This window comes from Eucalyptus grandis, chromosome 3 (genome assembly GCF_016545825.1).
Source record: "Eucalyptus grandis isolate ANBG69807.140 chromosome 3, ASM1654582v1, whole genome shotgun sequence".
NCBI classification, from domain to species: domain Eukaryota; kingdom Viridiplantae; phylum Streptophyta; class Magnoliopsida; order Myrtales; family Myrtaceae; genus Eucalyptus; species Eucalyptus grandis.
In genome coordinates, this window is record NC_052614.1 from 6,216,082 (window position 1) to 6,238,071 (window position 21,990).

General features: G+C 39.8%; 1 protein-coding gene and 1 pseudogene across 1 annotated transcript; one reads left to right on the plus strand and one right to left on the minus strand.

The window, feature by feature from the left end:
* Positions 1-830: 830 nt before the first annotated feature.
* Positions 831-6,096, minus strand: LOC120291596 (annotated as a pseudogene).
* Positions 6,097-15,694: 9,598 nt separating this feature from the next.
* Positions 15,695-20,235, plus strand: LOC104436236 (translocase of chloroplast 90, chloroplastic). The gene is given in 8 exon segments (XM_010048957.3): positions 15,695-15,889; positions 16,153-16,280; positions 17,321-17,509; positions 17,512-17,601; positions 17,604-17,972; positions 17,975-18,292; positions 18,295-19,296; positions 19,299-20,235. Coding segments are annotated over 7 exon segments (2,364 nt in total). The 5' UTR covers positions 15,695-15,889; positions 16,153-16,174; the 3' UTR covers positions 19,589-20,235.
* The last annotated feature ends 1,755 nt before the right edge of the window (positions 20,236-21,990 follow it).

Genomic DNA, 21,990 nt, shown 5'->3' on the forward strand with positions numbered 1-21,990 from the left:
AAAGATCAGCTGATTGGCCATGATGAAGGCATTTCAAGCCGTGTTTGTGAAGGGTTGGAAACTTTGCTCTTGTAGGGAAGAAAGATGATGAGAGGAGAGTAAAAGCTGGCGAGGTGGGACTTGTCGAGGTGCGCTAAAACTGGCCTGAACGCCTCATGACTGCAGCGTGATCGAGATATAATATCACTATGGCGCTATACTGAGTTGATCTCACGATACAGATGTTCGTTGTAGTCTCTTCTATTGGATCGCAGATCGTCATTAGTCAGTAGCTACCAGCTAATGTGCTCGGTCGAGTTCTTTAATAATGGATTTTAGTTCGAGGGCAGCATTGCGGGAAAGCTGATTTATAGAGATGTTACTGCCTTTTAGTGTGGCTCTGTTCTTGAAGCAGCTATTTTGCATTGTTCACCTTATTCCGACATGTCACAGCTTGAGACTGTGGATGTCTATAAATCTGATTCCCCGATTTGTCGAGGCATTGCAAGCAAAATAGATAAGTTAGATCAACCATGATTGCAATTTTTCCCCTCCTCCTGAAGATTGAGAATCTTCATCGCCTAGGCGCGTTTTAAGCATTTGCATGACATCAACTGATCGTTATCCAACAATCTTCATTCCCAATCATCAGACAAATGCCTGCAGCTACTGCTAAGCCCGAAACAACCCGACTTCTCTTGTTGTTACTTTTAGAGTAGATGTTAACAGCCTTTCGAGTTCAAAAGTTAAGATCCATATATTGTGGAACGGGTCAAATGACTCGCTGCAGCAAAAAGAGCTGAGCAATGGATTTATCTGTATCTATCCTGGATCCGGTGTATCATCTCCAATGTACACATTTACAAAATTATTTCAATGAACGAAAAAATTGCAATGCCAATTTTGGTGAGAACCAATCTGAGAAGTTAGCTAATATGAATCCCAGGAATACCTGCAAGTAAGAAGCCACCATCAAATTAGTCGAGGAAAACAGTGCTCGAACTTGTAGAGCCGGTGATTTTCTGTCACGTACCTGGACCGAGCCAAGAATGTAAATCAGCGAAAACCGCCGACCGTGTATTAGCATGTCTTCCACCATGGCCACGGGTATCGTGAGGGAGGCTCCTAGCGACGCCACGAGGAGTGGTCCAAACAACACCGAGCGCCCTGTTCGTAATTTACAAGTCTTATTAATCAGATTCAAGAAGGTGGAAGTCGTCGTTTCATCAGGTATAGCCTCTGAACTAACCAGAAGTAATCGGAGAGGAAACTTCCCGCGAAACCGTTGGCAAGAACAACTCCCCGGCCTGCCGACTGAGGAAAGGCAAATTTGGGCTCTATGTCTAAAGCAATGAGAGGCCAAACTGAAAAAACAAGCATTAAAAATTAGTTAAGACACCATTGTTTGAGGAACAGAAAAGTACTTGGTTTTATTGCCACCGGTTCTGGTCAAAATTTTGAAAATCATTAAATAAATCAGCACACCATCATGCGAAAAACTTATATACGAGGGAGTTGAAATTAGGGGATTGCTCTTACCAAGCCACCAAAGTGCAAGAGCGAGAATAGTCCGATCCAACTGAATAACTTTTTTTGCATGTCCACCTTTCTCCTTCTTCTCCAGCGTACTTCTTGAGAAGCACTGAAATTTTTATAATATCGTTAGCTGCTACATCTCTGTTGAAAATTTTGCAGAAAGAATTTATTTGAAGACAAAAAGAATGCCGTACCAGCAAATAGTCCATCAGTTGCAGCCGAGAGAATTGCGAAAAGATTTCCTAGAAAGAGAGTAGGTTCTGTTGTTGAAGGAACAGATTGAACACAAAAACAAAGAGGCTTAATTAATTGCTGGCAAGTATTTCAGTCAATACGCCTAATAAAGTATGAATTAAGAGGAAAATGAGCGGAACCCAAGAGCAAACTAAATAGGCGGATAATAATAGGGAAGGATTTACACATTTATTTTGTTATTACATCAGCTTGATTTGAGTTCCAAAAGAACTATCTCACGAGAATGTTGGATCTCTAAATAGGAAACGAGCAGAAAGAAAACGAAATTGTGAAGTCCAAAATGAATCTGGAAAACAAAAGACTACATACGCAGCTGTGTTGGATTGTGATTGATTGGTACTTGAAGTCTTCCCTAGTGTAGTCATGGCAACCCGGCTATACTGATAAGGACCGAGATTACTTTTACTACACTTATGGAGTCCTGTCCTAGAAATGCACCAATCAGAAGGGTGAAAAGTCCTGATGTCGAGAACAATATCGTGGTGCTGGCAAACGGCTCGTTCGTGCGGAGTGCAGCATTCATGAAATACTGCAAACAATAATAACACGCTTCAATACTAGGCTTTATCTAAGAAAGCGCAATTTCCTCTTGGTATTCAACATAATTACTAATTAAGGCTCTCTTGGTCTTTAGATGATGCAGGTCATAAAAACGATCATAGTAAGAACAGACATTGTAATCAACTGATTCTAGCAGAGGATAATAGATGAGTGCCAACTTTATGCAAAATTATATTGAGAAAAGACATGATTTTATAATAGTAAATCAGTACTTCTCTTGCAAGCCCCATAATGATACTTATACCAACTTGAGAAGCTGTAGAAAAAGCACATGCTTGTATCAGAAAATAAATGATCAGTCACTTAAAAGTAAATTCCCAGTAAAAGAACGTTATCGATAAAAACAAAATGGTCTCTTACCTCAGACGCAAACCAAATAGGCGCAAGGATGCAGGCGACTTGAGGATTTGCTGCCGTTCAACTTCTCCTCTTGTTCCACAATGACATCATCTTTTTCTTCTAGAACAAAAGGCCTTTTCCCTCTTTCAAGTAAATGAAGTTCTTTGCCTGTAGAATCTCCCACGGTCAACTTTTCTTGATTTTCCATTTCAATATTACTCTGCTTGCCATTACTTTTGCCTGAGAATCTGGACCTGAGAGATTGCATCGACTGTCTCTGCACTGTCGCCATTTTCGCTGGTGCGGGATCTTGGGACTTCAGTAACCAGTCCTTGAAGAATGCTATGGGAAGATAGAACGCCAAGAGCGAAATCCGAGATAGGTCACTGCGAATGGCTGATCATAGTCCTCGAAACACCCTGTTGCAAATTTATGTGTTATGCTGGTAAGAGTTACTGCGATGGAGGAACTGATGTTCTTCATATTCAAAAAAAAAATTTCCACAGGGAAAGAAAATTAAATTACTGCCTAATAGGATCAAGAAATTGAAGCAAGATAAAATAGGTACCTACGGTTCACCGACTAAACAATGTAAATAATTAGGATCGCCAAATAAAACTCTGAAAACAACGTCAAGGTGTGTCACTTATTTAGGCTCTGATCAATAACTCACTTATTTAATGGAAAGCACATGATGAAACCTGCGCGAGTATAACGAACCTCGCATGCTGAGTTGGCTCTATTTAGATGTATATTCTCATATTAAGGGATGCTTAGCAACGTTAATTAGCTTATTATAAAATGATTAGCATCATGAGGTGTATTTACTCCCATGTGGAAAGATAAGGACACGGAAAGATTATCTGATCAACTTTTGTCTTTCCCCAGAATTTCTCAAACCATTGGGTAAGCTCCAGGATTTTACATTTGCAAGATCATGATGCATTTTGATTCTTGACCAGATTAGCACATCTTACCACTTCATCATAATGATTGAGCATGGTTTGCTGATTTTTATTCTTAGTGCTGCTTCTGTGTAATCCACTCAACCCACAGATTCACATCCTTTGATTGGAGGATTATGTGTGAGACAAAAACATAATCAAAAAGTTCAGCCGCACCCAGAAAAAGAAAGCTCGCCATAACTCAAGAAAGATTGAAGCCATATCTTCTACTTCTCCTCTTCTTCTTCTTCTTTTCATTTAGAAAAAATAAAAAGGCATGCAAATGAATTTCAGCACAAACACAGAGAGACTAACCTGAGTGACTTCTGCAGAAGTGACCCACATGATCACAACGGTGATAATGAGAATCAACCCACCTTGTATCTCCAACTCATTTTGCCAATTTTTCACAGAAATGAGCTCTGGGCTGCAAAGAAGAACAAAGAAGACAGAATCTTGCCCAAGAAAACGAAACGTTTAAGAGCAGAGACAGAGACAGAGACAGAGACAGAGAGTGAAGTGCTGGTTCGTCTTGATGTGGTGATGGTGAAGTGCTGGTGTGTGTTGATGTGTGGTGACGGTGGAGGGAGGAGAATATCGCTGAGGTTGCATGGGATGGGTACTTATAGAAGAGAAGATTAATCCCATGCATGAACCACGAATTAGAAATAAGCAAATATTATTATTATCGTTGGTACTATAGAACACCTTTGGGGATGAATGAGATAGTTTCAGTTGTCTACTTCCACCGACTGAGTCAACCGCGTTCTCTCCCCTTCCTCCGAGTTGCCACAACGTGTCTACGCTCGGCCCCACACCGGGGTCCCAACTCTAACTCTACCTGTCTCCTGTCTTGCTGTGGGACGAAGTATTTGACCCGATTGAATAAAATGACTGAGACTTTGTGGGTTAATTTTACAGCTTTAATTAATTGCGGGGCTGCTATTCGTTTCCTTCTTTTACATACCCTCTTGAGGTCGGGGTATGACTAGGTGCTTAGTAAAGAATGTCAGCATAAGCTTGAACATTTCGATTTTTCAACTAGTGAAAATAATTATCAAAGCTCCCGGAACGCACATGGTTTTTTTATCTTTAAAGATATTAGTTATGTATACGTGCCCTCCACGATGTAAAAAGTACTGCTTATCCAGCTTGACATCACCAATTTTTCTAATATAAAAGATGACAAGTTGCAAAATGAGCACGTTTAACTTAATCAAGTATTAGTTGTTGTAATTCTCCGTTTCTTCTTTAGATTTGTCCAAAAACCCTATTCTTCTACTTGGTAATTACGATTTTACCCAATGTCATTTTATTGAAAGCTCATAAAAAAAAAAAGTTACCTTAAAGCATTGCTACCGTGGAATGGTGGATACAAAAAACCGCCAAGCTTTCCAAAGGAATGACATCCTTCCTGACGATCGGTCCATGGTTTTGCATCAAATATAAACTGCCAAGGCTATTTCTTTCTTTCGTTTGGCTCACTAGAGGTGTAAACGAATGGACAAATTTCAGTTCATTTTTGCTTTGACTTCTCGGGAATCCTTCCAGGAAAGCTTCCCCTAAATGAAAACTCACTTTCATATTTCTAGCGAGATCTAGGTCTTTATCATTTGGTGGAGCAGTGCATCTGTATCATATCCTTAAAAAAGGACAAAGTTTAAAAAAAGCACTCATTTCTTAGTGCAACAACTCAACTCATTTCACGTAAGTCAAATTTTAAATCAAGTACTTAATATAATTACAAGATGACCATTTGAGATATGTTAACTTATATATTACTTGATAGGGCCCCTCTCACTCGATGTAATATTTTGGAATGGTAGAAACCCCTTCATATTTAAAAGCTAATGTCCTCGTAAATTTTAACCCTTGTCCCTCAAAAGATATATTTCTTGTCTCTCCACCTTGTCTGGACTATTTTCCATGATGATCCCTCCTCACCTTCATTGAATCAGATATGAGCTTAATCCATCCACGAACCACACAGCTAAAGCTAAAGGAGGTCCTATTTTCATACCATTTGTGATGATCCCGACTCATTTTCACACAGTCCATTTCCAAAAGATATTGTCGACGTAGAGTCCCACCAGCAAATGGACATTCTAGTTTCACTCCCACTAGCAAATGTCATTTAATTTCGTGGCGACTCCGGACGAGTCATTGTATATTGTTCTTTCTTTTTCTTTTCTGTTTTTCATGGAAGGCAAAAAAAGGAAAGAACCAAAAGAACAAAAAGTAGAGGAAACCCCACCAGCTGAGGGGACCAACCTGTGACCTCCACAAGAATCTGAAAATTGAAGGACTTTAGGACTTTCCTTGCTCCTACGAGAATATCAAGGCATTTCTTGGCTGCTGTGGCTTGGACAGCACCACCCCGAGTCAACAAAACAGTTGTGAACTCATTCAGTAACAGTAGCACGAGTTTCTGCTCCTCCCCTATGTCATTGCATTCGTCAGGAGTCAACACGTAGTCGTACATCTTCTTTCACACTGCATCTTCAAGGGCAATCGGCAAAATTTAATAATCGAGCACTAACCTGTTTTTATCTGATCGTCTTTTATTTATCGTTGTCTAGGTTTCCTTTTGCATTATTTTCTCCCCTTCACATTGACCTAATCGTGAAAGTTGAGTCATGCCCATCATCTTCATCCGCCCCACCAGTTTCTTTGGCGGATATCGAGGTGCTGATCTATGTATTTCTGCCACTGTGTTTAATGGGAAGCAATCTACTATCAGATTTTCGTCACAAATTCCGGCTGAGTAATAATTATTTAACCATACCAAAATAACACAAAAGACAAAAGAAATCGATCATAATAAGACCCTTTTTGTCTTCGAAGGGGAAAGTTTACTTCTTCTATTTTGGCCAGAGGGCGGCATGTATAATGGATGCGGCGTGCTTGACATTACAGATCAGTGTGATCATGCCAACCCCAACCATGAAAAAAAAAAGGGAATTCATTAAGCATACCTGGAGAATTAGATGCCCGCATAATTCTGTGTCTCTTGGCAAAAGTACAAGTTTTGGAAAACTAATACCAGGAATTTGCTCAATAATCAAGTGTTTGAATAAGAGTCCTAAACCTAAAGAACGCGGCTAATCTTGACCTTTGTACTTAATCAATTTCCGTAATGTCTTCTTTCTAAAGTTGTCTATAAGTCTTGTCGGAGCATGTGCGGAAGGTAGGCTGGATGTCAAGTGATACCTCAGATTGGATCGAGTACCGGTACTGGCGAACCACCTTGGGTACCTCAGCATCAGCAGAACAAAGCACAAGAGAGAAGAACGGTGATAATTTTGTTAGGTCCATTGAATCCAAATATTTTGTAGTAGCTGCCAGTAAAACACAAACCTAAGCCAAATACTAGTAAATCTAATTGAATCGTAGCATTCTTTTTCTTGACCACTATATAATAGGCAAAATCGGTCAATTTCAACATATTGTACGTTGCCCTATTATATGTGCGTGTCCGCTCAATTTACGAAACAAAATGGAATGCATATATTATTACATTATTCGTGGTAAAATCACTACTGGCAACAAATTTTTCTGCAGCAAGATTAACGTTCGTCGCCATGAATTATCAAAAGCAACAAAATATAGTATTTGTGGCCTTACGGTCAACCAAAGGCGACAAATCATTAAATTTGTCGCCTTAGAATTAGGGGTGATCAATTGCCAAGTTGTCCATTTCCCACCCATGAATCGGGAATTGGACCAAAGGGACTAATTCTAGTTTCTAGAAGTGGTAACCAAACCAATGCCCCTTAGAATCGGAGCCAACTAGTCCGATTTGGTTCCCGTGTGGACTAATGGATTCGATGGCATGTTAATTTGTTTTTGTTTGATTTGTTGTTAATGTTCAAGATGAAATCGAAAATGTTCTTGATAATCAATGCATTTTGCAATTAGTGAATTATGTGTAATATTGTAGGTTTCCTAAAGCCTTTTCCTATTTGTGGCAAAATTTTGTTGGAATGAGCAACTACTAGGGAAAAGTGCCAAAAAAGTCTAAACCTTTTGCCTTTGTGTCAATTTAGTCCCAAACCTTTTTTTGGTGCCGATTCGGTCCTAAACCTTTTAAGTTGTGCCAATTCAGTCCTTTCCGCCAATTTTAGCGGGATTTCGATTGGCGGCCGCCGACCGGGACGTGGCATGATTAGGCGCCGACATGGACAACTTTTTAATAATATTTTAATATTTTTTATAAATACTTTTAAATACTTTTTTTCCTCCAGCCCGGTCGCCGAGGTCTAGCGACCCGGCCGCAAGCGACCTCACGGCGGGCGAGGCCAACCTCGCCGGATCGCGAGGTCGAGCCTCGCCGCCGGGTGATTTGGCGAGGCGGCCATGGGCGGCTTGCCCTCGCAGTCTGGCGAGGTCGAGCCTCGCCGGCCCAACCCCGACCCTCACCGGCCATGGGCGAGGCTCGCCCTCGCCGGCCCCCTGCCCATCCGGCGAGGTTAGGCGAGTCGAGCCTCACCCATGGCCTAATTTGGCAAGGTCGGTCGAGGGCGTGAGGCTCGACCTCGCCGGTCGACGAGGCGAGCCTCGCCCATCGCCCATGGCCGAATCCGGCGAGGCGGCCATGGGCAAGGCTCGACTCGCCAGATCCGGCGAGGTCGACCTCGCCCTCGCCGACGATTACCTCTAGCCGGTTGCTGGACCCGGTGACCGGCTGGAGGAAAAAAAAAAAAATAAAAATATATATATTAAAAAAAAATTAAAAAAATATTAAAATATTATTAAAATTGTCCACGTCGCGCGAGTCGAGCCACGTCGGCCGGCATCCGAGTCAGCAAATCCGGTCAAAATTGCCATAAAGGACTGAATTGACACAACTTAAAAGGTTTAGGACTGAATTGGCTTAGAAAATCGAAAAAAAAAGGTTTAGAACTAAATTGGCACAAAGGCAAAAGGTTTAGGACTTTTTGGCACTTTTCCGCAACTATTATGTTTTGATTTGTTCTTGTCATCTTACTCACATGCATGAGTAAAATGGGAGTCATGCACCTCGTGTATGTCTGTGCACATGAGTGAAGTCTAAATGGGAGATAGATTAGGGCTTTTTTTTGACAGATTTTTAAGAAACGAAAAAAAAAAAAAAAAAAAATCTGTCCAATCTAGGTAGTTTAGGGGGACAGTTCCAAACTTGGAACTAGGAACTAGACCAATGCCCTCAAGAATTGCTTAGAAGCAGCCGGTCCGAGCAGTCTTAGTCTGAGCATTTCCTTTAAGGTGACAAAATCAAAATTTCATCACCTTAAGTCAAATTGAAAAAAAACAAAGTTTATACTTGTATTGCCATTGATTCAATCAAAGGTGGGATAATTATGAAATTTTGTCATCTTTTATTAGACCTCAATCAACAAAATCATGGTTTGTCGCCTTATGTTAGGTTTAGTATGTGATAAAATCCAAACTATCTCGCCATTGAGGAATGCAGATTCGAACCTATGATGGTAAAAGTAAAAATTTCATCGCTTTAAGGTAAACCTAAAGCGACAAAATCATTTTTTCGCGGTCTTCAACTATGAACTAAGGCCACAAACTGAGGGGTCCTTCTCTTTTGGTCGACCTAAGGCGACAAGCTTCTTTGGTCGACCTAAGGCGACAAACTTCTGAATTTATCGCCTTTGGTTTTACCTAAGTAGTTTTCATCACGTTTTTTTTTTTTTTTTTTTTTTTTTTTTTTTTTAACTGAGGATTTGCCCTGAGCCCCCTTTCACTTACATTAATTGGGATCACACGGCCCCGGTGCCGGTGGCACCGGTAGACCTCGTCAAAACTATTTGGATGACTATACCTTGGGAAAGCTGGCCCAGCAATCCACTGCCAATGCCTTCCACTTAAATCGCGATAGCAACGCGGGGATTCAAAGTCTTAACCGTATCGAAGCAGGAGAGAACGAATACCAACGTAGCTACCCAAAAGCGACAAAAGTAAGTTTCATCACTGTTAACTGTAATTCAAGACAGCAAACTAATGTCATCTTTGGTGTACCCTAAGGTACTTTTGTCACCGTTAGTATACCCTAAGGTGATAAATGTGAAAAATTATTTTGTCGCATTTAGTTGAAATGTCTATGAAATTTATTTTTTTGAACAGGGAAAAAAATAGTATCAAATTTTAATTTCTAGGAAATATAAGTACTAGTTAATTGTGCTTGTTATCACATACAAGTATTTAATACTAACACATAGGTTGCAAAGGAAATTGAATATACATTTCTACTTTGTCAACTAATATAATACATGGTATCATTACTAAAATGTATTTATTATATAATATGATTGGATATATTACAAGTGTAATTGTTAGATACAGTTTAACTATTTACATTGATGTATAAGTGAAGCTGGAATAACTATTAATTCGTGTCATAAAAATTACTGGTAAATTTTCAACCACGAGAAACCAAGCAGATTAGTCTTCAGGTTACTAGGAAACTAAGGCAATCAATTGCATGAACTTTTTATTTATTGATATGATAAAATTCTTTTCACTAAACTTGCAAGTTGATTATGAACTTCAAATATTTGTTTACATGAGCTAAATAAAATAGCCATTAGGTTTCCATTATCTTGATGGGGAAAAAGCCACAAAAAATCTCAAATTATGTCCATTGTGAGGCATTTATACTGAATTTTTTTATGATATCAAAAACCCCAAACTATATCTATTGTGATATATTTACTCTAAACTTTTTTTTTGTAACTTAAAAACCCTTATACTTATATCTACATGACTCATTTACCCTTCATTAAAGTTCCGTAAAATGATTTTTCTGCCAAAACATTGTTGTTCTTATTTCATTTAAGCTAGGTGGGTGTCATGTCAACACCATTTATGTTCCATTCTCCAATGAGGTAAATTTTTAACAGCTCTTGATAGATGATAAATGTGTCATACAAATACTACTTTTGGATTTATTACGTTAAAAAAAAACTAAGATAAACATATTACAATTAGCATAATTTGAGATTTTTTTCTTTATATATATATATAGAGAGAGAGAGAGAGAGAGAGAGAGAGAGAGAGAGGAATTGAACAAGTTGCCGGAATTAGACTATGAAGAAACCTTCAGTTCAGTTGTGAAATTGGCCACCTTCAAGCTAAAAAGTCATTCTGTATGATGAATGATCTGATTTGAGAGCTATAAGAAGACATAATCTAAGGGAAAAAAGAAGACATGAGAGAGAGAGAGAGAGAGATCTAATAATTTAATCAACTATAAGTAAATGAATCGCGCTTGTCATTAGGGTCACAAAGGTTCGTTGTGAGGAATAAACTTATACAATTACAACCAACAAAGGGTCATATAGGAAATATCTGGGGTAGGGCTTATTACACCTTCTCCCTCTCCTGTCTCTTTCCCTTTTTTCTTTTTACTGGTGGTGTCCCTTTTCCTCCCTTGTGATGTTTTACTATATTTTATTGGAGTGGGTTTTGGATTTGTAAGACTAATTCTGGATCTCTCAAGTCAAGCATCCGTTCCCCACCCAACCGCGTCAACTAGGAAGCACTAGGACAACCAAGATCTACATAACATTCATAGGTGCTCGTGACTGATCCGGTGTTGGACAGGCTACTTTGAGACATGCAGATCGACGTAACTCTAGTCATTTCAAACGAAATTGTCGCCAATTGATAGTATAAAAAGAGTACATCTGATGCCTTCACGGGGGGTAATTGTAGCTCAATCATATATAGTGCGAATCTATTTTGTGGCAGTAGTCTCTTTTCACCTTTTTGACCCTCGGATATTTATAAAAGGTGAAGAAAATCCTCCTCGCGTTGTTTGGGAAATTAATTTTGACTCTCCACAAAATTTAATTGGGGAAGAATTGAGACCAGCCCTAACAACACACTCAAGGAGTTTCAATGAGGTCCATTTACATGGACCGACCCGAACATTGGATCACATGGACTGTAACTTCGATGCCGCTCCTTCTGGGCCTCAAGAGTTGGGCCAGGCCCGGACCGATACAGCTCAGGCCCGGACTGGATCAATTCGCCAAGCATCTTCGGATCGCCAGTAGGTTCGGATTGAATAGTGATACGGTGTTTCTTTTTTATGTTATTGCTTTGCTTAGTTGTCAAACTCAAAATGGAGTTCGCTTCATTCTTTAAAAGGGTTTTTCCTTTTCGGTTGTTTGCTGGTCATTAGTTTTTAACTTTTTGACACATTTTGCACCAATATGCTTTTCATTATCAGCTCCTCTGATGCAGTCAAAGTATTGACTGTTTATTGCTTTTCATTTTAATTCATTGCGGCAAGGATGAATAGCGTGGGGGATTGGGCTTTTTCGCAGCTGTTGATCGTTGACCAATTCATTGTCCTCATCAAGTCATCTGGGCCACTGTCTGGTAGCAACAGTTTTTTCGGCGAGGCGCAAATTGGGGGGCCTCATGAATAAGGTCTTGAACCGTCGATCTATGGACCTGGGCATGGAAATCGACACGTGAGCAACCGTTGGGACTGCCCAAAACGAAAGAAAGATAGTCTAGCTCTCTTGTAACGTTTGCACATATCAACACCACTGAGTAGAGTATGCTTGAATTCATTTGCATAGCATGTTTGAGTTGTTATCTATAATGTGCTCGCACATTTAGGGATATAGTTCTTGAAATAAAAAATTTATCTGTTGGGTTTGACCCACGTTTTCTCTTTTTAAGTAATGATTATTTCCATATGTGGTTTTTTCACGCTTCGCATTTTTTCGTGTCAATTGCCTATTTGATAACCGCTTTGATGGGAGATGATTTATACAAGGAATGATACTCACAAGGTTTAACGCAAGCCCTCTCATTCGGAAATATATCATCAGTACGAGAGGGGATTGGGTTAATAGACCGTGCCCATAATATCATCAAATCTCTGTGAATTTCCAACGAACACAAAGTCAAAAATGGCTAGAGGCTTGTTTTATTTTTTATCTCATTTTTTTCCACATATGATTTAATTAATGATTGAATTTTTTCTTTAATGAGTGATTAAAATCACTATTTTATATCTAACATTTGGTATTAGAGCGTATTTAGTGTCTCTACCTTGTTTTGTCGAATTTTGGTTCTTTTTTTTTCCGAGGCTTTTAAGATGAACAGCATTTCCGCCATTTTGGGGTCAAAAGGGAAATCACCAAGTCTGGCCAAATTCCAGTGACCCACCGCTCGACTTCGGACCAATATCATCGCACCGCGATGGGGAAGAGTAGCCCTAAGTTAATCCGGCATATGGTGATCGCCAGAGACTAATTGCGCAGCGGAAGTTGCAAGTTAGGGTTTGTGTTTTGGGAAGTTTTGCTTGATTCAGGCCAATTTCTTGGCCATTTTGCCAGAAACTTGAATCAACACGGTCACGCCGGAGTGGTCTCAAAACCTATCAATTATTTTGGTCTGAGATGAGCTGACCCATCTGGTGAGTTTGAGAATTTGCTTGCTGTTCATCTTCTCCTCTTGCTCCACAATGTCATCATCCTTTGCTTCTGAAACAAAGGCCCTTCCCTCTTCGAGTAAATGAACTTCTTCGCCTGTTGAATCCACCACACTCAACTTTTCTTGATTTTCCATTTCAATATTACTCTGCTTCCTTTATTTTTGCCAGCCTAATCTAGACTTGCATAGATTTCATCGACTATCTCCACACCATCTCCACTTTCAGTAGTAAGGGATTTTAGGGACTTCGGTAACCAATCCCTGAAGAATGCTATGAGAAGATAGAAGTTAGAACACCAAGAGCGAAGTCCCAAGATAGGTCATTGCAAATGGCTACTCATAGTCCTCAAAACACCCCGTCACACAAGCTGATATGTTAAGCTGGTAAAAGTTATCACGACAAAGGAGCTAATGTTTTTCGGATTTATATATTATTTAGGCTCTGATTAATAACTCATTTGTTAAATGGAAATAATGTGATGAAAAATCCATTCCACGTGCTGTTCATAATCTAGCTTGCAATTGGCTTGCATGTGAATTGCACTTGCAAATGGTTTGCACGTGAGTTGCACGTAAGAGGGGATGTTGAAGTATTGTCCTACATCACTTAATAGTGAGAGTAGACATGCCTTTGTAAGATGCATTATTTTTTTTTTATCAAGCTAATTAACATTGCTAAGCAACCCTTAAAATGAGACTATACATTTTGTTAGAAAATCAACCCAAAAACTTAAGCTAGCAAGTGGAAAGAGATTATATGAATATGAAGAGCATTTAAAACCCCGAAAAATGAGCTAGTGGATTATACACAAATCAGAGCCATGGTGACGACACATTGGCCACATGGACCCATAGGTGCCTCCTAGTTTCTCCACCGTAGTGATGCCTTGAACTTCTAGAAAATTGATCATTAATCAATTGTTTGATCGTTGATATTTTGAGCTGGTTTGATACTGCAGAAATAGGGTTATAGAGAACAAGGGCATGGTGTTGTGGCATACCTTGGGTTCCATCGTGCGCCATATCAAGAAGATATTCCGTTGATGCCGACATTGAGCACCGGGTACCTGGACCAAGTCCTTCAAATATTTCTTTAAACTAGCTAATTAGGTTAGCCTCCGCAATTTCTATTTTCTTATTTGTACATCCTTCTGAGAAATTAATCAGCTTTATTATAATAAGTAAATCAATCCTTCCTGTCATTAGGGTAATGAAAACTTCGGTGTGAGGAATAAACTTATATAATTACAACAACAACAAAAGGATCATATGTGAAGTGTCTGGGGTAGGGCTTATTACAGATTCTCACTCTCCTGTCTCCTTCCCTTTTCCTTTTTACTGGTAGTGTTTCTTGTCCTCGGTTGTGATTCTTTGGTTTATTTTATGGGAAGGGGTTTTGGAGTTGTAAGTCTGTAAAACGAGGATCTCCATGAAGATGCTGAATTCTGGATCTCTGGCATCAAGACGAATCAAGAACTGTAGTCAAACATCCGTTCCCCACCCAACCGCATCAACTTGGAAGCACACTAAAATCAAACGGGTTAATTATATCATTAAACATATGAGATAATTTAAAAGCGAGATCTCCATGGCATTCCTCAATAGTTGCGATTGATCCGATCTTTGACGAACTATTTAGAGACGTGCAGTAAGTACAGTAAGACTGAACATGTTAGCACCATCATTAAATATAAGAGACTAGTCAAAAACCGAGATCTTCATAGCATTTGTCAATGGTCACAATTGATTGATCTTCAATAGGCTGCTTTGAGAAATCACACGAAGACTGAACAAATTAGTACTATCATTAAATATACGAGACAACTCAAAAAAAACCAAGACTTCCATAGCATTCATCAATGGTCATGATTACGGGCCACTTCGGGACATGCAATAAAGACACTAAGACCGACACCCTAAGTATTATTATTAAATAAACAAGATAACTCAAAAGTGAGATTTCATAGCATTTGTCAACGGTTGTGATTGATCTGATCTTCGACAGGCTACTTTGAGACGTGCATATCAACTTAATTCTAGTCATTTCGATGAAATTGTCATTGATTGAGAGAACATATAGAGTTACATGCCTTTGCAGGAATAATTGCGGCCCGATCATGGATAGCGCGAATCTATCTTGTGGCGGTGCCCGATTTTTCAGCTTTTGAACCTCGGGTACCTATAAAAGATCAAGAAAAACCTCCTCGCGCTCATTCAAGAAATTAATCTACACGAGGAAATTATTTACCTAACTGTCCAGGAAATTCAATTAGGAAGCTTTGAGACATTCAAGAACTTCCAATAAGGTCCATTTACATGGACGGACCAGCGCGAACATCGGATCGCATGGACCGCGGGCCCGACGGCGCTCCTCGTGGGCCTAAATATTTGGGCCCGGACCGGCCCACACAGATGCCACTCGGGCCCGCTTTCCAGAGCAACGCGAATCCTCCTCCAAAGACTCGATTTTCTTCGTCAATTTCCTCATTTTCTATCCATCTTCTGCCTCTCCGGAAATCGAATTCCTAGCTGGGACGACATCATTAGGGCGCAGAATCGAAGGACCTCGGTGGGTTGTTGTGTTCTTTGTCGGCTTTCGGGCAGTCTTATCTTGATCCTCGAGCTTCCTCCTCCTTCGAATCCTCGGCCGCTCGTTCTTGCCGACGAGTTCAATCGGTGCCGGTCAAAGATTCGCCGATGGGTTCGGATTGAATCGGCTTCTTGTCGGATTGCGCGCCGGCTGGTTCGAGAATTCGCCCGTTGCTTGTGGATTTTGATTTGAGAAGCGGGTACCCTTTGAGTTGCTGGGAGGAATTTTCAGCTACCATTTGGTTAGTCCGAAGCTGAGTGCAAGAAAGTTCTTCATTTGCTCGTGCTTCGATTGAAGCTATCGTGTCGTTGTTTCTTTTTCGTCGCTTTGATTGGTCGTCGATATGGAGTTGCTTGATTCTTTAAAAGGGTTTTTTTTTTTTTTTTTTGGGTGTTATTTGCTGGTGATTGGTTTCTTGCCTATTGACACATTGTGCATCAATATGCTTCTCTGGTGCGGTCAAAGTATTGACTGTTTATTGCTTTTCATTTTAATTCATTGCAGCGAGGATGAAGAGTGTGAGGGAATGGGTTTTTCGCAGTTGTTGACCAATTCATTGTCCTCATCGAGGCCATTGTCCGGCAGCGACAGCTTTTTCGGCGAGGCAGCGAACGAGGGGCCTCATGAACAAGGTATTGGACCCTCAATTTATCGACCTGGGCATGGAAATTGGGGCTTAAATAATTTTTAAGGGCTGCCCATAACGAAAGAAGAAAGATAGTCCGGCTCTCTCATAATGTTTTCACATAGCAACACCAAGTAGCGTTTTCATGGCATGTTTGAGTGTGTTAGTTGGAAGATATGTTCCTTATTCTCTGAATAATCTGCTAAGAAGCACTGGGCATTGAAGACAGTCCAAAACTGATTCCTTGCATTTTTTTCAGTGTAGTGGAGTGCTTAATGTCCATCTTCTTTTTGCTCTTTGTTTGAATTGTAGATATAGACATCGAACTCAACATGGCCTGCCCAAAGAGTTTCTGAATTTTTGTCATGGAGTGTGCTATTGTGGTAAAAAGTGGATTGAGACGAAATACCAAAAGGGAGGGAAGGACGCTTATTATGTGATATGAAGAGTTTGTGCAATTCAGGAAATAAATGCTATAAAGTAAGAGGACTAGTCATGCGCACTTGACATAGTATAATCATTGTAGGAAGGTAGGACTGCAAGATCATTACAGCTTTCTCCGATACTAGGTGGGGTAGACTGAAGCATATGATTGTGTAAGTATTGTGGCATCTTTTTAATGTATATATCAGAGTCTATGCTTGCCCATGTGTTGTTTTGAGTGTAGGTAACTCTCTCCTAGTGGATATTCCTGAGTCGCAACCTTCAACAAGTTACATATTTGTTTGTTTTGGCAGTAGACTACTTTACTATCTCCATTCCCAGTTTGCACTGTGATATGGGAACTCATAATCAAGTGCTGGAAGTCAATATGCGCACCTTTTTGTCTTTCATGCATTACCTTCTTTCTGGGCGTTTTCATGTAAAGCATCTGTGAGGATTACAGTATGATTAGATCCGGCATGTTGACCATAGCATCATAAAAAAGGTTGTTTCTTGAGTAGCAGGCTGCTAGCAAGGCCCTTCTAGTGGAGAAGTAGCATGGTCAAACTTCCTTTTTAGCTTCGTGAAAGGGGCAAGACTCATCTCACTTTCTATGATATTCAGCCCATGCAGATTCTCCGGAAGTGTCTCAAGCTTCTGTTGATCAATCAGCTTCTTCTAATGGAACTCTAGAGAGTCAGCATTATCCCTCTCAACAGCAAGGTCTGGTTGAAAATTGTTCCCAATCTCACTCTAGCTCTGATAGAGGAAAGTCAAATCCTATGTCTAAGATCAACGATCTCCAAATTAAGTTTTGCGGATTCTCCAACGGCTTGGGCATCAACAGGACAACCTTTTGGCAGCGAAGGTCTTGTATCGGGTTCAACTAGCAACCTTGATTCAATCAGGGAAGCAGATCCAAAAGTGTTGAAGCATATGCATGATAAGGCTAGAGCACAAGCAGCACAAGAAGAGGCTGCTGGTGTGCCTGAATTAGATTTTTCATTTAAGGTACTTGTGCTGGGAAGAACCGGGGTTGGCAAGAGTGCAACAATAAACTCAATTTTTGATCAGACAAAGGTAGTCACTAATGCATTTCAACCAGCCACAGATTCCATTAGAGAGGTTACTGGAACTGTCGGTGGGATGAAAATAACTTTTGTTGATACTCCTGGTCTTTGTCCTTCTTCTACTGCTAACATGAGAAGAAATAGGAAGATTTTGCTCTCTGTGAAGAAGTATATCAGAAAGTCACCACCAGATATTGTTTTGTTTTTGAACGCCTCGATCTTATCAACGTGAACTATAGTGACTTCCCTCTTCTGAAGCTTCTTAGCGAAGTTTTTGGCAACGCAATTTGGTTCAGCACAATCCTTGTTATGACACATGCTTCCTGTTCCCTCCCAGAGGGACCAAATGGTTATCCTGTCATGTATGAATCATATGTTGGTCAATGTGCCAATTTGGTTCAAAGCTACATTCATCTTGCTGTGTCAGATTCAAAAATTGAGAATCCTGTACTGTTGGTAGAGAACCATTCCCAGTGCAGAAAAAATTTAGTGGGAGAAAAAGTTCTTCCAAATGGGCAGGTTTGGAAATCTCATTTTTGCTACTATGTGTGTGTATGAAAGTTCTCAGTGATGCTAACAAATTTCTGGAATTTAGAGACAGCATTGCTCTGGGACCACCAAATGCTAAGAGGCAGCCGTCTCTGCCTCACCTTCTCTCCTCCCTTCTCCGACATCGTCCTTCACCTAGTACTGGTGGTGCTGACTATGAGATGGATGATAGCATACTTTCGGACATGGAGGAAGAAGATGAATATGATCAATTACCTCCCATAAAAATTTTATCAAGATCCCAGTTTGAGAAGTTGACCAAATCGCAGAAGAAGGATTATCTTGATGAGTTGGATTATCGGGAGACTCTCTATATGAAGAAACAGTTGAGAGAAGAGTTGCGGCGCCAGAGAGAGCTCAGAGAGGATAAGCTCTTGAGAAAGGAGAATTCAGACTACAACGACAGTTCTGACAATCAAGAAACATCCTCTGAGCCTTTTTTGTTACCAGATATGGCTGTACCTCCAAGTTTCGACTCAGACTGCCCGCTACATAGATATCGCGGCCTTGTCACTGGTGAACAGCTCATTGTCAGACCTGTTTTAGATCCCCATGGTTGGGACCATGATGTAGGTTTCGATGGAATTAATCTGGAGACATCCATTGAAACGAAAAGGAATGTATATGCCTTAGTCACTGGACAGATGAGCAAAGAAAAGAATGATTTCAGTATCCACTCCGAGTGCTCTGCAGTTTACAACTCCACAAGTGGACCTTCTTATACTTTAGGTCTAGATGTTCAATCTGCTGGTAAAGATCTTATGTACACCGTGCACAGCAATACAAGGCTGAATAATCTGAAGCATAACATTGCTGAATGTGGACTTTCTTTGACACGTTTTGGAGACAAGTGTTATACTGGTGCCAAGATTGAAGACACTATGCACATTGGCCGGAGAGTCAAACTTGTAGTGAATGCTGGTCGATTAGGGGCTGCTGAACAAGTCGCATATGGTGGCAGCTTTGAAGCTACTGTTAGAGGAGGGACTACCCCGTGAGGACAGATAGCATAAGTCTGTCAATGACAGTCCTTTCTTTTGACAAAGAGACGGTGTTGAGTGGTGGTTTGCAGTCTGAGTTCCGTTTGAGCCGAGATACCAAAGTTATGATCAATGGGAATCTAAATAGCAGGAAAATGGGACAGCTTTCTCTTAAAACAAGTAGCTCGGAGCATATGGAGATTGCATTGATCGCACTGGTGTCAATTATTAGGGGCCTTTTCCGTAGAAAGATTACTGAAAACGTCGGCACAGGATCACTAGAGAGTGGATGAGAATGCATCGCTTGGCACATTTTGTTCTTCTGATTGTTCCAATCCATAGTGCAAGGTTTAATAGTGCAGTTATTCAACAACAATTGTTTTGCCTCACACAGGAGAAGGTTAAATGTTGGCAGGCGATTGGAGTAGTTACAAGCTCTCATCCCCCCGGCCTTTTTGGATGCCACCCATGGCAGTGTCTTGGAGTACCGTGGAGCAATTTTTCCAGAGCATGACATCGTCTTTACTGCATGTCACTCAAATTATTGCGGTTGCCACTTGGTAACTTCAGTCTGGATGTCTTTACCCACATTTGTACAGCAAATGGTAGTGAGATTTTTCTGGCGGGAATGTAATAAACATACTCAATTTCTTGCAGAGTAATAGCATAGCAATCTTAGATGAATAACCTTTGTGTGTTTTCCTTGTTCAGGTCTTTGTGACTCAGAATCTCTCTAGTATCATTCGAAATGAGAAACAAGGACATTTATTGTAAACACTAAGCTCGTAGGCAGGTGCTGGGATATTCATATCCATCACAGGTATTGACTGGATCAGGTGAGAAGAATACATTTGAAAAACATCCCATATCTTTGTCGATGCATGCGACAGGGGATCTACTTCGATGAGCATTATGTGATTGGCAACAGTTTTGATCGTAATCTGTGTGATGTAGAAGTGATTGACATGGTTGATGGTATCAGTATTTTGCCGCAGTGATGGCACGAAAGCCAGCCAGGTATCGATTGTTTTGCTGCCGCTGCACTTGATACTTACAAGCCTTGCAATAATTGTAACGCAGGAGTTTCGGTGATTATGTCGTTCATGCCCGTTACTCGAGAGCTCAAACAAGCCAAAGAGAACTGGCATACCTATATATATAATATTCAATTTTGTAATTTACACACAAGTTTGTAAGGTTATATCATGAAATAACATAATGTGCGAGCATTCAATTACTAACACGTTTCAAGAGTCAACATAAATTCTTAAAAATTACCAACCAGACGAGTATTTTGAAATTGGAATGGATTTTCAAATTTTCTCCACAATTAAGATAGACGAAGTGGATGAGTTTTGCTCAGAGTAAGCTTTGAGCAGGATGATTGGAAGTCACGTAATTTACTCGCACATTGAGAAAGTCATGGCCTCCTCTACCAAGCAAATGTGCAGTAACCGTAATTTTTCAATTCATGACAAATTTTAGAATTTTCGCCATAAATTAGAAAGAGGATAGGTTGGTAAGTGGATATTATTTTTCTTTCCATAGCTCCAGTAGAATAATTACAAATTTCTTAAACTTACTATTGCATTTAAAAAATTTATAAACTGGATAAAATATTTACGTTCGTGAAAATACTAAACATTTAGAATGTACATCAACTCTTGAAAATTACTAACCACAAAGAAATCCATAATTTCTGCTCATGATTTCTTAATGTTTTCATCATACATAAGAAGGATGAGGGGTCGGATGTTCTCTTGTTTTAGCTTAAGAAAGGAATGTGCAAAACTTACTGTCTAAATTGAGGATCGCCTAGAATTAGACCAAATCTGCAGGCTTGGTATGATTCCTGAGAGTGTTAATCCAATTTCCGATTCCTAAAAAAGGAATTGATATCCGAGCAGTCTGGTTCTTGATTCCAAGGGAGATGGTCGATTTCGATTCCAAAGGGTAATCAAATCGGATCAGATTGGCTACATATACCTTCTTCTTTTTTCAATTTCTTCAAAAAAAATAAAAAATGAAAGTAACCAACTTTTTTGGTATTTCTTCATAACATATGGCATCAAGTAGTGGGGAAAAAAAAGTGATTGATTCCATTGGACTGAACCGAACCAATGGTCCGATGTAGTACCAACTAATCCAATACCCAATTCCCAATTTTGTGAACCGATTTCATTTGACCGTACTGGATCAAGAACCTATCAACCCTAGCTTAAACAAGATGTTTTGAAATTTCGTAGTTTAGGCTCAGTTCATTTCGTGAAAATGAACAATTTAGAATTTTAAGAATGATTGTTTATTTTGATTGAAATAATTAATCAATTAAAAATATTTTCATTTTCAGCGACACTTTATATCCCAATATGTTCATGAACAACAAAATATTTTTATTTATTCATTTTTGTAAATGATATAAATCATCATTTTTAGGAAAATATTTTCAAAATCATCCATTTCTAATCAATATAAACTAACAGAAGTTACCAAGCACATTTGATCAAATCATAATCATCTCTTAAAAGTCATCGTCAGATTCGAAAACTCCCTGATTAAGGAGAGGTTGATAAGTGGGACAATCGTTTTGCCCCGAAAACTGCCCACGAGCAGCTGTTAATATTTTTTTTCTCGGATACAGACAACTTTGCTGTTTGCCCGAGGCAAGCATGACCTCAGATCAGACTTAGATTCT